Source organism: Hippichthys cyanospilos, chromosome 6, assembly GCF_059441005.1.
Source record: "Hippichthys cyanospilos isolate Australia breed blue-spotted pipefish chromosome 6, RoL_Hcya_1.0, whole genome shotgun sequence".
In the NCBI taxonomy this organism is placed as follows: Eukaryota; Metazoa; Chordata; class Actinopteri; order Syngnathiformes; family Syngnathidae; genus Hippichthys; species Hippichthys cyanospilos.
In genome coordinates this window covers 6692501-6706643 of record NC_142374.1, presented here as the reverse complement: position 1 = coordinate 6706643, position 14143 = coordinate 6692501, and the positions used below count along the sequence as shown (strand labels likewise).

At 39.6% G+C, this 14143-nt stretch overlaps 1 protein-coding gene across 3 annotated transcripts; it reads right to left on the bottom strand.

Moving 5' to 3' along the window:
• Positions 1-8889: 8889 nt before the first annotated feature.
• On the bottom strand, positions 8890-13321 carry LOC148422003 (uncharacterized). Of its 3 annotated transcripts, none has more exons than XM_088417480.1 (4): positions 13047-13321; positions 12738-12830; positions 11081-11272; positions 8890-9461 (listed from the first exon to the last, which is right to left on the bottom strand). In XM_088417480.1, exons 1-4 carry the CDS (start codon positions 13081-13083, stop codon positions 9154-9156), a joined length of 630 nt encoding a protein of 209 aa, XP_088273606.1. In that variant the 5' UTR covers positions 13084-13321; the 3' UTR covers positions 8890-9153. The 3 variants fall into 3 exon arrangements, with proteins under 3 accessions (XP_088273606.1, XP_088273605.1, XP_088273607.1); XM_088417479.1 differs by having other exon boundaries at positions 12738-12936; positions 13047-13316; XM_088417481.1 differs by lacking the exon at positions 12738-12830 and having other exon boundaries at positions 13047-13320.
• Positions 13322-14143: the final 822 nt, after the last annotated feature.

Sequence of the window (14143 nt, the reverse complement as noted above, 5' to 3'; positions counted from 1 at the left end):
CTACCGCATTACAAAAAGGATCCATATGCTGATGAGGTCATGCAATAAACGTAATTATCACTGTAAAAACAGGACAATTGCCGTAAATAAAAGTACTTACATGGATTTTACTTTTTTGTTCATTAATTGCACTCCCAATTCATTTTTATATTAAAAAAAAAAAGTTGTCATTTTCCAGTAATGACCCGATAGCACGCTTCAGAAATTCCATCCTGTTTGCTCAAAGCACGCTTCAAAGCCACGGAACATTTTGGTCCATCACTAATTATTACCAAAACCCCATTGGCTTTTTGTCCTTTTTAAATTAAATTATAATTTTACTATACACTAGTTTCATGTCCCTTCTGCTTTACAATATGGTCCTGAACCTTGGTATTTGGAAAAAACAGCTTGGAAAATCTGACGTAACGATACCTCATTTATTAAATTTTGAAGTTCAGATGTAGCCAATATCGATCCTTTTATATAATAAACCACATTGGAATTGAAAGAATTCATCGTGACTAAAAACCACTGAATATTGAAAAGGGCAAACAGCCCCTCAAAGTGCATCTTTCTGAATGATTGGTGGACTGGAGGCATCATAAATGCTTGAAAAGGAGAGAAAAAAAAGTGCATATTGTGGTTTTTGTGATGATGTGTTAAAATTGTTCAGTTGCTGCAATTCCACAATCAAATTTGCAGAGCGAGCCCCAAAAACGGTGTTGAATGAATGCATGGCCAGGATCTAAAAGGTGCTGACATCATTGGCCGAAGTTCCTGCTGCTGTGTAGGTAGGTACTGAGTAAGTTTACCAGGAGGAACAGTCCTGAGGTCTTCCGAACAGGTCCAGCTTTCACACTGAGTGATTAGAACTATTACAATTATACTTTTTCTTTCAGTTTATTTGCTTTCTATCCAAGACACTTTGATTAAACCAATTTTAAACTGTCAATATAGGCTACAGAATTTTTTCAATGAAGAAAGTTTTTTTTTCTAAATAAAGCCATTATTTCAGACGAAGAATACTAGAGTGAAAGATGTTTGATTAGGAAATTAAGGAAGGTTATTTCCTGGATAAAATGACTCTTAGAACCAAAGTCCAAGTGTCGGGGTGTTAAGGTACAGTTGGCGTACAACCCAACAGTGGGACATTTTTACAGTAGGACAGCTCCTTGGTGAGACTTCTTGAATGTGAGAATGATGGTAGAGAGGGTGTTCACAGGAAGACGCACAGGTAATTGTCAGAGAAAAGCTTTGTGATTGACAGGCGATCAGTATACCCCCGCCTCTCAGTCAGTCAGGAAGTATCTGCAGTTGAACCGAGTATGGTTAAGGGAGAAAACGGCTGTACGGATGGATGTTTGGTCCAAGTGCATTGGAGAGTACTGAATTCAAATACTGAATTCAACAGTGCACATGTGACTTTGCCACACATGCTACATTTCGGTTTTATTTCAGGAAAGATTATCTTGGGTGTTTTTAGGTTTTGATTTTGTTAAGTAATTCTGTCCCTGAGGTTATCATTTTCTCTCAATTAATAAATTCACAGTCGTAGCTTCTCTTTACGCATGTATATGTTACAGTATTACCATGAAATCAAATGAACAATAAATACCATGTATAATACTCCCTTATGACTCTCAAGAAACCTTTTTCCTCTCTCTCTGTACATTTGTATTATGCGGTCCTCCCATCTCCCATCCTGTTTTTATCAGTAAAAAATATGAATGAATAAATCAAATAAATTAAATGTAAATGCTTTTATGCTCTTTTCCCACACCTATGATTAAAACCCATTCACAGCAAGTCATTTTAAAGAATTTTGACAACTTTCGAGATATTTATAAAATCAGCCTTATGAGAATGAAATTGTGTTTTATTGTGTGCACTTTAATATTCTTAGTAATCATTGTTTTGAAAGTATCTTTACTTTGCTTTTAAATCACTTTATCAGCTTTTAAATGTACAGTGGAGCGCCGGGTTACGGCGTCCCTGGCTAACGTTTCTTTCACGTTCCAATGTGGAATACTGAGTTTTTTCGTCCCTTCTTTAAGGCATTTATCCCGCTTCACAATTAGGAACAGCAACAATCATGACCTTTGGGGTTGGTTGAGTTTGTTGTTTTGCCTCCCTCTTGAGTCTTTTTTAGGTAATTGCTCTAATTATCTGTTGGCGTCAAACTGCCTCTACTGAAATGCATCACTACAATGCAGGTCTGCTATTGGTCGGCATCTAGGCTTCCTAAGATATTGGTCTACTATTGGTCAGCATGATGGGGTCACAAAGATGCTGGTCTATTATTGGTCGGCGCACGTGGTCACAAAGATGGCTGCCTAAAGACTTGATCTCGTGTGAGAGTGCTTTCAATATCATATTTATTATGCATTTTAGTGCTTAATTCAAACTTAAATTGGTTAGCCATGGGTCGCAAAATTGCTAGTGAGATTACAGGGAGAAGTAAGAAGATGATGTATATGGAAACGAAGCAGCTACGAAGAAAGAAAGCTAAGATAGCCTAGCCTACGCTACCTTTACTAGGGAATATGGCCATGACAAGCGTCACTCAAAGGTAAATAAATCCTTTATATATTTTATTTTAATTATGGTGTTATTTCATTGTATGCATGTAAATTATATATACGTAGCACTTACTATACTACTTTAATACCAATTTTTAATATGTATATACAATTTTTATGTTTTTACCTGGGGTTTTACATGCAATAGCTAATTAACATAGGTTTGGATTGCCCACCAGATGGCAAATTCACGTTACAATCCCAACCGCGGAACAGATTAGTCTCGTAAACCAGGGACCCATTGTACTTCCAATATGAGAATGTGAAGTCTATTGAGTTTTGTAGTACAGCCCACTGTATAAGATTCTTGATAACGTTCTGCAGTTGCAGATTATTGAATGCATAACATACTCTTTATCAGTGTTTACAGTCTGACCTGAATAGAGAATAAGGGAAGGAAGCAAGTGTGGCGTGTCATTATAACCACTATATACTCTTCTATTCATATCCACTCTAAGTTTATAAGCTTGCTCCCACATGACTGATACGCTGTAATTTCCATCCCTTTCCTTTCAGTGAAAGAACTGCCAGAGCAACGGAGAGAGGAACAAGATGAGAGCTGGAGATTGTCTATTCAGCCAGATCTTGTATCATGTGCAAACTTGCTTTGAGCTGAAAGGAACAAAAGGTTCTTGGCATAGGCAAGGAGTCAGCAAAGGTGGGCAACTCACATTTTTTTTTGCTGCTCGACATTCGTCAGAGCCCCGCCCCCTTTCCGTCATTGTCGGTCCTTCATTTTTTTTCAAGTCAGACAAAATTGTAATCGTCGGTCAGTCAGTTCGTTGGTGTATGTTTGCCCAACCTTCCGCCACCACTAGAGGGTGACATTTTATTATTATTTTTTTCTTGTCGGTCATTCGTCAGGTCCTGGTCTACTTCTGTCTGCAGTCATACTAATTCTTTTTTTGTTTTTGTACTTATACCTAAAGTTAAAGCAATTACTCTAGTTCAACAGTGACACTTTTTACGTTGTTGTGGTCCAGTTGCAGTGCAACACAAAATGAAAGCTAGCTAAGGGGGTTTAACACTAGGCTATAATAAAACATCATGTACAGTGATACCTCGGTACTCGACCGCCTCTATACTCGACCAAATCGGTGCTCGACCAAAAAATTCAAGTAGATAATGCATCGAACCTCGAACAGATTTTCGGTTCTCGACTAGCCGAGCCTACCCGAACGCGCTCCTCGGCCCTTCTCGGCCAGCGGGTAAGCGCCAGTTCAAATCAGACCGCCAGCGGAGTAAGATGTTTGTTCGAGTATTTCTTCCCGGATTTAAACTTTTTCGTGTTGCTCTCGCCCTTAATAATGGGTCCAAAGAAAGACAGTGATAAGGGGAAGGCAAAGAGGAAAACAATGAGGACCACTATTGAACCGAAGAAGGAAATTATAGCAAAATATGAACGTGGTGTACGAGTGTCCGACCTCGCGTCGCAGTTAGCTAGCGTCATCGTGGAAGGAGTAACTCCCTCCCGTCCTCTCCACATCCATTCCTGTATGCCATCAACCACTCTCCAAAACGTAAGTAAATTATACAAAATGGTTTATAATGCTTTATTTATCTTTATCTTTATCTTTATCATGTACTGCTTGTGCACATTTACTTGTGCACACATACTTTCCATTATTTCTTATGGGAAAATTGGTTTCGGTGTTCGAACAAATCGGTGCTCGACCACCACCTTAGAACGGATTATGGTCGAGTACTGAGGTACCACTGTAGTTTAACCTGCATCTGAGGGAATGCAGGTGGGACAAGAGTGCAATTAGCAATCATGTCCACTGGATGGCATTATCATGCTTTATGTGATACCCAAGTGGTGAATGTTGGCTGGTTCACATTTATAACTGCCTGGCCAATAATTGTTGAGGACGTTTTTCAAACCGCTTCATTTAAATTTGTCTATATTTCTCTAAATGTCATGTGTCACATACTCTGCTAGCTAAACAAAGTATTGCTGAGGTTGAATTTACTAAAAATTTACTTAAAATTTACTTAAAAAAAAACATCTTTGATTAGGGAATTTAAAAAAACTTATATCTTGCATTTCCTTGCCAAGAGTCAATCAAAGAAAGAATGCAAATTTGTTCTGCACCCAATGCTTATTTGATATAATGACTGCCTTGTAGTGGAAACGCATCCCAGAATGCAGAATGCAATTTCTTCATGTAAAACACATTTAAAAAGCAAACTAGGACTAAGAAAGAAATACAAATAAACCTTCGGTAAAGTCTACTGCATTATAGCTGTGGCTAACAAGTAGCGAGTGAATTGAACCAACCCAGTTTATTCACTCAATTGAACATAATTCTCCACTGCTTGGAGGTATAATAAAGGGACTATTGTCATATTGACTGCAGGCTGGTTGCGGTTTGTACTATAAAGAAGCAGCAATATGTTAGATAATGATGCAAGTCAGTTGAATTATATTTAAGTAATCAAGGAATGTGGTGGTCTAAGGGACATCAGACATAATGTCTATCCCGACGATTACAACGGTGGCCGAAAATTATAATTCCGACATTTTGAATTGCCTTTTGTTTGTTTTTTTAATTATTTTTAGCCTTCCTGTCATTCGTCCGTCCGTCGTCAAAACGGCATTTGTCGGTGGCAGACAGTCCACCAGTGCTGACAAAGTGCCCACCTCCGGAAGTCAGCAAAGCTGTGTCCACACTTATTGAGTAAAAGGAGTGAGAATTACACACGCCTGTCAGGATTGCCTTTAATAATTGACTTGGGTTCATTTGTTTTATGGTTATCTTTTGAAAGACACATTTCAAGGACTCCTGTGTACTGTTCATGAAAAAAAGATTCTTACATGCCTCTTTTGATGTTGTGAGTCTTGGCATCAAGTTTTGATTGTATACTCAGAGAAATTCTGTATTTAAAAAAATGACCTGTTAAAACTTGACTTAGTGAAGTCTCCTAGATGGCGAAGGGTTTTTTTTGTATTTCTTCATTCCAACTCCTTACGCCATTATGAGGGGTTACGTGAGACTATTCTCGTGGAGCTGAGCCCATTATTGTAAATAAGCCAATAAGTAACCTCGCAGTGCGTGTCTGCAAAGCAAGTACACTCTATATGCAAAGCAGAGGCACATTGTTAAAGTAACTGGCAGGAAGTGATTATATTTGTAATTTAATTTCCTTGGTTACACATAGATAAGAAAATGAAACGGCTACAGTTGGCCAAGGTTGACTAGAGTCATGATCGAATGGGACGACAGCTTTATTGTTTGGACGTAGATGTCAGAGATGACACCACTTACGCCGAGCAAAAGACCCGGTGGGAAATTATGGTACATGTGATGATTCAATAAAAAGTCAAGGACACAAGAGCAATGTTAACACACAAAGAAGCATAAAGAGTTGAGCAATGCAAAGTCTTGTGCATTCACAAGTCAAACTCAAGTGCAGAATAAGAATTAAACTCCTTTTCCTTCTGTATGTCTCGTTTCAATGTCAGTTCTGGTGAACAAATGTAATCAGCAGGGTGGTCTGGGTGGCACGTCCATCACAAAGAGCAACGTCTCATTGAGAATTCCGCCGGCGAGGTGGACTGAAGTCCTAGCAAAAAAGCATGGCTGAAGGACACAACTTATACTTACCCCTCCCTCTTCAGGCTTTTTTTTTTTTTTTTTTTTTTTACATTGTGGAGCTGTTAATATCAACATTCCTGACTTCCCCAAAAGTGTCCACTTTATGCAGTGAAGGACACAGCATTGCAGTGGCCATGTTCTTATTTCAACTACATCAGATGTTTCCAGGCTAAAGAGGGATGATGACAAGGAAGATGGAGAGAGAGTGAGGTGGAAGGTTCATCACAATGCTGTTCGGATTTCAGGGACAGTGTGAAGCTATTCTACGGCATCTAAAATCCTCCCTCCATCCCTTTGTTCTCTGCTTTCTCCTCCCCTCGTCTTCAGTCTGCTACTCCCCTGCTGTCTTGTCATTCTGCACGTTTCCCTGTTTTGTGTGTGTGTTACTTGAAACCCTATGGCACTAATGTATTGGAAAGTATGTTGTAAATGATTTATATGAACTCCTGTGACAATAAACTGTAAAAAAAAAAAAAAAGCAGTCTTTTTCAGGGAATAATGTAATGTTTCCCAAACCTGCCCAACCCACCTCCCCTCTTCTCAAAAGTTAAGTTGCTTGGAAATCGATATATTTTATGTATGTCCCTTTCTACATATTTCAAAATGTATGTATACCTGCAGAGATTTGTTTTGGAGTCTTACTCATGAGGCGAGATGTCCTCTGTTTAGCCAAATGAACATTTGGAAATGAATGTTACACTAGCACCACCAACAGGCTTAGTAGAAAACCATTCCGTCAGAGGCACACGCCTCCAAATTCTAACGTATCTGAAAAATCTGACAGTGATTTTTAGATACATTTATTTAACTCATTTAGTGCCGCTACAGAACGGCAAGTAGATATTAAGCTTTCATCCTGTGGGGGAGGTGTGGTTTAACATAATTGGTAGAACATGGCTAGATAATGACTCTCTAATTGATATGAATAGCAGTGGATGAGCACAGGTTGTGGAATACTACACACACTGCCAGCTGCCTGCAGGAAGTGCCAGTGGCCTTTAAACAGGAGACGTCCTCTGATGTCTGTTTGGCAAATGCCCTTCAACAATCAGCATCCAATCTCATATCTCTCTGGTGCATCCCGAAGCATTTTCTTGCTTTGGGCATAAACGTTTGACAGTGTTTCCTTGCCCTCTCTCTCTCTCTCTCTCTCTCTCTCTCTCTCTCTCTCTCTCTCTCTCTCTCTCTCTCTCTCTCTCTCCCTCAACCACACAAACACGGACACACGCACGCACACACACACTCTCACTCACTCACTCAAGCTTGATTCAGACCATCTTTTTTTTTTTTAGACATTTTCAAACAATGGCTCCTTCAAATCTCCCCCTAAAGCAGAAAGTCCAAATGTTTGTTGCTAGATATTGGAATCTATTCAAGAGGGTCTACTGCCAAGGGATCAGACGCCGCCTTGCAAGAGAGAATAGAAGCTTAAATACAAAAACATGAATCAATTTGAAAAGTACTTCTACATAATATGCGAGGTAGGATTCCAGGTCTCTCAAATACCAAATTAGATTTCAAGAGCTTTCTTCTAGAGAGGAGTGGGCGGACCTGAAACAATAGCCAATACCGAGTGGCACAGCTGGACGCAAGAGCCCACTCAACGAGAAATTGGATAGTTTTATGTTTAGGTGGGATTCCATTTGTGGTTTGAGAGCTGATGCAGGACGACCCTCAAGGACATTTGCCTCATTTACACAGCAATTAAGCACTACCCTGTTGCTAAATTGAAAAAAAAAGACCAAAATGCTCTGTGGATTTAATAACAAACTCATTAGTAGGGTCCAACAGGGCGGAACTGCCTTTTAATCAGCGCATCACCTGATTAACGCCCAATTAACAAAGCCAGTGCCTCTTAATTTTCCCACTTTGGCACATTGAGAACACAAGCATAAGCAGCCCAAAGCCTGTGCTAACTCTTCTCATGGGAACACGAGACATTAAATGCAATACCTTTGGAGGCCATCTGTCATCAGGTGCTCCATACACATGGCAGCTGCAACCTTCTTGCAACACACTTCCAACTCATGATGGGATGACGATTTGCTGTGCAAATCCTTGCGAGAATTAATACAATTGATACCAAACAGTTAGTATTGATCATTTACATTTATTTTGGTTTCTCATGGGTCCCTCCTGAAATCTCATTTTAGTGCATGCACAAAGACTTGACAGTCCTCTAAAGTACGGTGCAGCTACAACCGTTTGAATTTTCACAGTTGTATACTATTATTTTGAAGCGCAAGTTATTGATTTTTATATATTTTACATTCCATTTTGTTACTCGTGCTAATTGTAGACATTTCATATTATAGCATGGGTAAGAACTGAGCAAGAAATCTTAATTTTGATAAGAAAAATATTTTATTAACAGGAGAAATTATTTTAAAATACCGCAATATTTTATGAACTCAAAAGTAATTGGTCCAGTAATAAACAATACTGGCACCAATATTTCAATACTAGTCAATACTAAAATCTCAAGTATGGCACAACTTGATCTATTTATTGTCACAATGATTACAGCAAATGAAAACTTTTAAAGGACTTTCTTTATTTACAGCAGCTGAGAAGATTTGTACATTTTCAGCCAAAACACATCGTGATGAACTCAAGTTTGCCACACACCTGCAATAGTCTCAATAAATGGAATATATATATATATATATATATATATATATATATATATATATATATATATATATATATATATATATATATATTATATATATATGTGTGTGTGTGTGTGTGTGTGTGTGTGTGTGTGTGTGTGTGTGTGTATAAATCCATGTCTGCCCAAGACAATAAACAACTTTAAACAAAGATGTTCACCTTTGCAATATTTCTAAAATCTCCCAATGTCCCATTCCTAGTGACCTTCTATATTTTTGGAACCAAGCTGTGGGCTACTCATGTGATCCTTGGGGGCTCCCCGGTGCCAATGAACACTATTACACTTGTATTCTCTGTCCTATCCAAGTGTCGTGGTCCATTCAAGGTACTGACATGTACCTCTTTGGAGCTAGTGCAGTTTTACTGTGCGCAGAGTGAGGACAGCCATCGCTGAAGCTACGACTCGGTCGAGAGGTGACCCTCCATGACTCCACTGCCTTCTCCAGGTCTTCAAGGATGTCTGGTACGATAACTTGCTCAGCTAGGAAGATAATCGTTTCCACAACCAACAGTAGGAGCCAGCCTAAAGCCCCCAGCCAGTATGAGGAGCCAAGAATGGAGAAGTCCCGATAGATTTCTGCGGAGTGCTGATAGGTGAAAATGGACCAGCTGAGTAGGAAAAAGGAGCCTGCCGACGGAAGGGAAAAGAGTGGTAAAACCAAAAGTCACAAAATGAAAAACGTCATTAATGTCTATTATTGCATGCCTAGGGCTTTGCAAAAGTGTTTTATGATAATGAACAAGGAAACTAAAAAGTCTATTTAAATACATGCTGCCCTTGAGGGTATGTAAATGCTGCACATTAAAACCGCCTTGATTTAACCCAAACCAACACAACAAAGTCTATTTGGAGGTTAACAGGAAACAAAACTATTTCAGGACTATATTTAAAAGTCATGCAACAACAAGACAGCAGCAATACACCAGCAGATCCAGCAGATACACGCCTTTGGTTCGATTGTGTTGAAAAATGAAATCCCATTCTATTCTGTACATTTTGCCTTCATTTAGGGTGATGTTAGAGTGGCGCTTATCCCATTGAATTCTGGATCAGAGGAATGGTACACCTTGGGCTGGTCAGTATTAAATTGCAGGGCAGTATGCTGTATAAGCATATCAAAGGCCCAGGAACTTTGAACTGTGGGTACCAGGAGATCCTGGTCTTAAGTTCTTAAGTGTGGCTCACGGGTTTGCAGTCACACCCAGCGACAGTGGGCGAGGTTGTTCATTCAAATCAGACTTAGGACAGATGTCAGCAGAGGAAAATAAATGCACTCCCTCTCCTGTCCAACAAGAGGTGCTAACTTAAAAGCTGAATGACAAGAAAAGACAAATAAAAACAGCATGATGAGCAAAATAAGCATGCGTTGACCCCATGCCATCATTTGTTTATCATTTTCTTCCACATCATTCTCACAGTATTTTAGCAAAGGGATGCCTTACTCCTGGTAGTATGATAACTAAGTGGCTGTGCCATGTTTAACTTGACAGGTTTTCACCATCTGGGTGAAATTTCAGCTCCCTAGAGCCTTAGACGTAAAATCCCTTTGATGTAAAGCTCAAATGATTGGACAAAATACCGCACAAGGGTTAACAAAGGCAAAAAAAAAAAGACAAAATGTAAAATGAAGACTCTAAAACTTCTAAAATAGACATGTTTTAAAGTGCGTGTGCAATCACCAAGCCAGCATTGACTCTCCTGCTGTATTCCGCTTCTTCAGGCGGTCAAAAGTTGTCATCCCCGCCATCTGCACAGCCTCACGGGATGAATGCGGCGGATTCAACAATGCCCACAAGTGGACCCTGAACTACTATTCTGTCCACAGATAAATGACTATATGATTTTACTCAGCCTCCTGACGCATAATAGCAATTGGCTCATGTAAACCCACCGGACTATTTCCCAGAAACAATAAATAAATAAATAAATAAAAACAAGGAAGCCGATATATTTTTTCTGAGAAATACTGCATGGCCACTACCTACACTGGTATTAAACTCCTGAAACCACGGTTGTGTTATTCGACCAATGAAGTCTTATTTGAGGAGAAGCATGGAACAAGAACACCTCAATGGACTGGCACTTCTCTCTTTTGAGAACAGCAGAGCAAAGGCACCCAAAAAATGTTTGTACTATGGCCCATCACCATGTTGTTACGCCTCTGTAAGTAAGTTTGTTACAAATTGATTGTTCCCATACTTCTGACCGTGTTACTGAAGGTTATCTTGGACATGTATTGTCAGTACCTGTCGATGACATGGTGAGCAGCAGCAAGGTGGTGGGGTAGAGCGCCTGCCCAGCCATAAGCAGAGAGCGGGTGTTGGAGTAGGAGCGCACTGTCTCTGATGTCCAACAGAGAGCGAAGACCAGCGAGAGAGCCCCTGTGCTCAAAGCCAACAGGAAGGACAGAACACCAAACACTCTCTTTGCTTCCAGGGCTGAGTAACAGGCACAGAATAGAGAGGGGTCAATATGAATGGGCCTTACCACGAGCTGCCAATCGGAAAATGTGATTTGTAGCAGTAAACGTCAAAACCCTTTAAGGCCTGAACGTGTCAAACTCCATTCCCTTCAGGGCCTGTGACTCGGGTGTTTTCCCAGTTTTTCTTGACAACACACCTGATTTAAATGATCAGGATCATTACGAAGTTCCTGCAGAGCTCATTGATGAACTAATCATTTGAATCAGGGGTGTTGCAAAGGAAAACTTAGAAAAGGCCCTTGAGGACTGGAGTTTGACGCTTTCAGGCTTTAAAGGGTTGAATCACTCTGCAGTTGTTTTTGGTTCTTAGTAAGCGATTCCATTAGAGGAATCCAATAGAGGAGTGATTCCAACAAGTATGTAATAGCACATTAGTGCACTGCAAGACATCAGTGTGCCACAGGAAATCATACAATTTCACCTAATTGGTCTTAAATTCATATCGAAAGGAATTCATGTCCGTTTTAAGTCTGTCTTTACAAGCAACATATCAGGCAAACCCAGTTTGGTACTCTTTCGCTAGAATGCAGAAGGCACATTTAACCTGTGGCCATTCATACAATAGAACAGGGGTGTCGATCGTGGTCGACCGCTGGACTGCCTAGCTATTGTTGGTCGCCAGCATGACATTCCAATACATGGGAAAAAAGAATGTAAATAGAGAATAAAGATGGCTTTCTCACAACATTTGACCATTTTTACTGTAATTCGTAAATATGTCTATATGTCTAAATATGTCTATATGCATATGTCTCATTGCACTTCACCTAAAATTAAAAAAAACTGTGTCAAATCTGTGTCCAGGGGCCAGATCCAGACTGACACATATTTTTTGTGGCCAACTAAATTAAAGTCCAAATCAAATGAAAATCATGATTTTCTCATTTATTTTAAAATTGATTTGTTTTTCTTTTCATTTGGACAGAACAATCTGTAGACCATATACATTTATATGTGTTTTATATGTGTTTGGGAGGTAAGCCATAATTACGGTGAAGCCCTGTAAGATGAGTTTGACAAGCCTCAAATATGCTGAGGAAGTAAGGAAGTAGTAGATAACACATCATCCACATGAACTGACACAATTATAAATAGTTAAAAATACAAAAGGCACCCCTACAGTAAACAAATATGAGAATGTTCTCGACTCTGAAGCTGGTTAAGTGCTTGTCTTCGCGCCTCCAAACGTAAACTTTAGTTAGTAAAAAGAATGAACCTCTCAGCACTTCGGCAAGCTCAAACTTGTCTAGTTCTTCAGAAGGCTATCCTGTTACCGTGTGGAATGGCTCTCTAAACCTGACTAATGGCTGAAGCAGCATTGTTCATATTTAGCACAAAAGTCAAATTCTAAAGCTTGACATTGCTTTATGTTTGAAAGCAATTTGAACGCAATCAGAAACGAGCTGGGATTTCATGCTCACCATTGAAAAACACACCATCTCTGCCACTGTCACTCTTTGTGTTATTCCACTCAGTCCAGAGACCACCATCATTTAACCAGAAGGGTGTCCAGACTGCGTAAGACACGCATAAACAACCACTTAGTCCCACACAAGATTGTGTGAATCTGAAGCGACTGATTGTGTCCTTTAATTCAGGCAACTTCATGTTTATAGAACTCTATAAGAGAGGAACCACAAATGCACATTTCAGATTAACAGTCTCTCAATGTTTTCATTGTTTATCAAATATTAACCCACATAATGATTTCAGATGATTATCAACCTTACCTTTGTTCAGACTGGTCGAAATGTCACGAAAGTCCATAATTTATGCATCCCCGCCTTTCTAGACTGTACACGATTCTACCATAACGCACACTATTCTCATTCTCACCCTCCAGACCAACCCCTTCGTCATAATCTGCCTACACTGAGGCGGAAACTCCCCGAGTTGTAACGTATTCCCGTGACATCTCTGTGACCCACCATCTCACAGTGAAAGTGAAAACAATGCATGTGGTATTTGAGGAAGCGGAAGATTGTGTAAGCCCACTCTCTACTGTTTAAAGTATCATTGCTTCTCTTTGTCATTCATTTACTGTATTACCCACTAAGCTATCCATTCTTAAGGCAGATCTATGACAGCCCACAAAAGGTTGAAAAGCTGTAAATTCATTTATCTAAAGTTGACTGGGTGTCAAATCTGAAATGTGGGCAGTGTTTTTTATTTATTTTATTCGAGCATTAAGATGAAAAAAAAAATCACTTAAAAATGTTTTTGAATGTGAAACTATATAGAGTATTTTAGAATGGCATGGTGGAACGGTAATTAGAACGTCCGCCTCAGTTTAGAGTCTCAAGTTCAATTCTAGTTCGCGCCAGCCTTCCTGTGTTGAGTTTGCATGTTCACCCTGTGCCCATCTCTGCTTTCCACTGATGCGCGTGGCATGTTTCACTTTGTAAATTTGCATACCTACCTTCATTCATGACAACCGAGCCTGAGCTGAACATTTTTTTTCCCTCTGAAGAGTAGCTCCAAAATGTGTCATGGCTTAAAGCACACTTAAATGTGGTGCAAGATTTATCACGCATGTCCTCAGCTAGCAAACAAAACAAAAACAAAACCGGTGCATTAGATTCGGGTCAAAAATTCTTCAGTCATCCTTTATTTGACAAGTGTGAAAAGACCACATGAATGTAGCGCAATTTATTGCTAACAAAAAAGCTAGTGGAGAAAAAATAGCTAATCGCCCTCTTGCTAGGCGGCTAGACAAACTGCAGGAACAACACAAGTTCTGTGTTAGTTTTCTCTTTGCCTTTCATAAAGGATATACATATGCATATTAAGTGGGTCCCCCGGTTTACGAAATTGATCTATTTCGCTG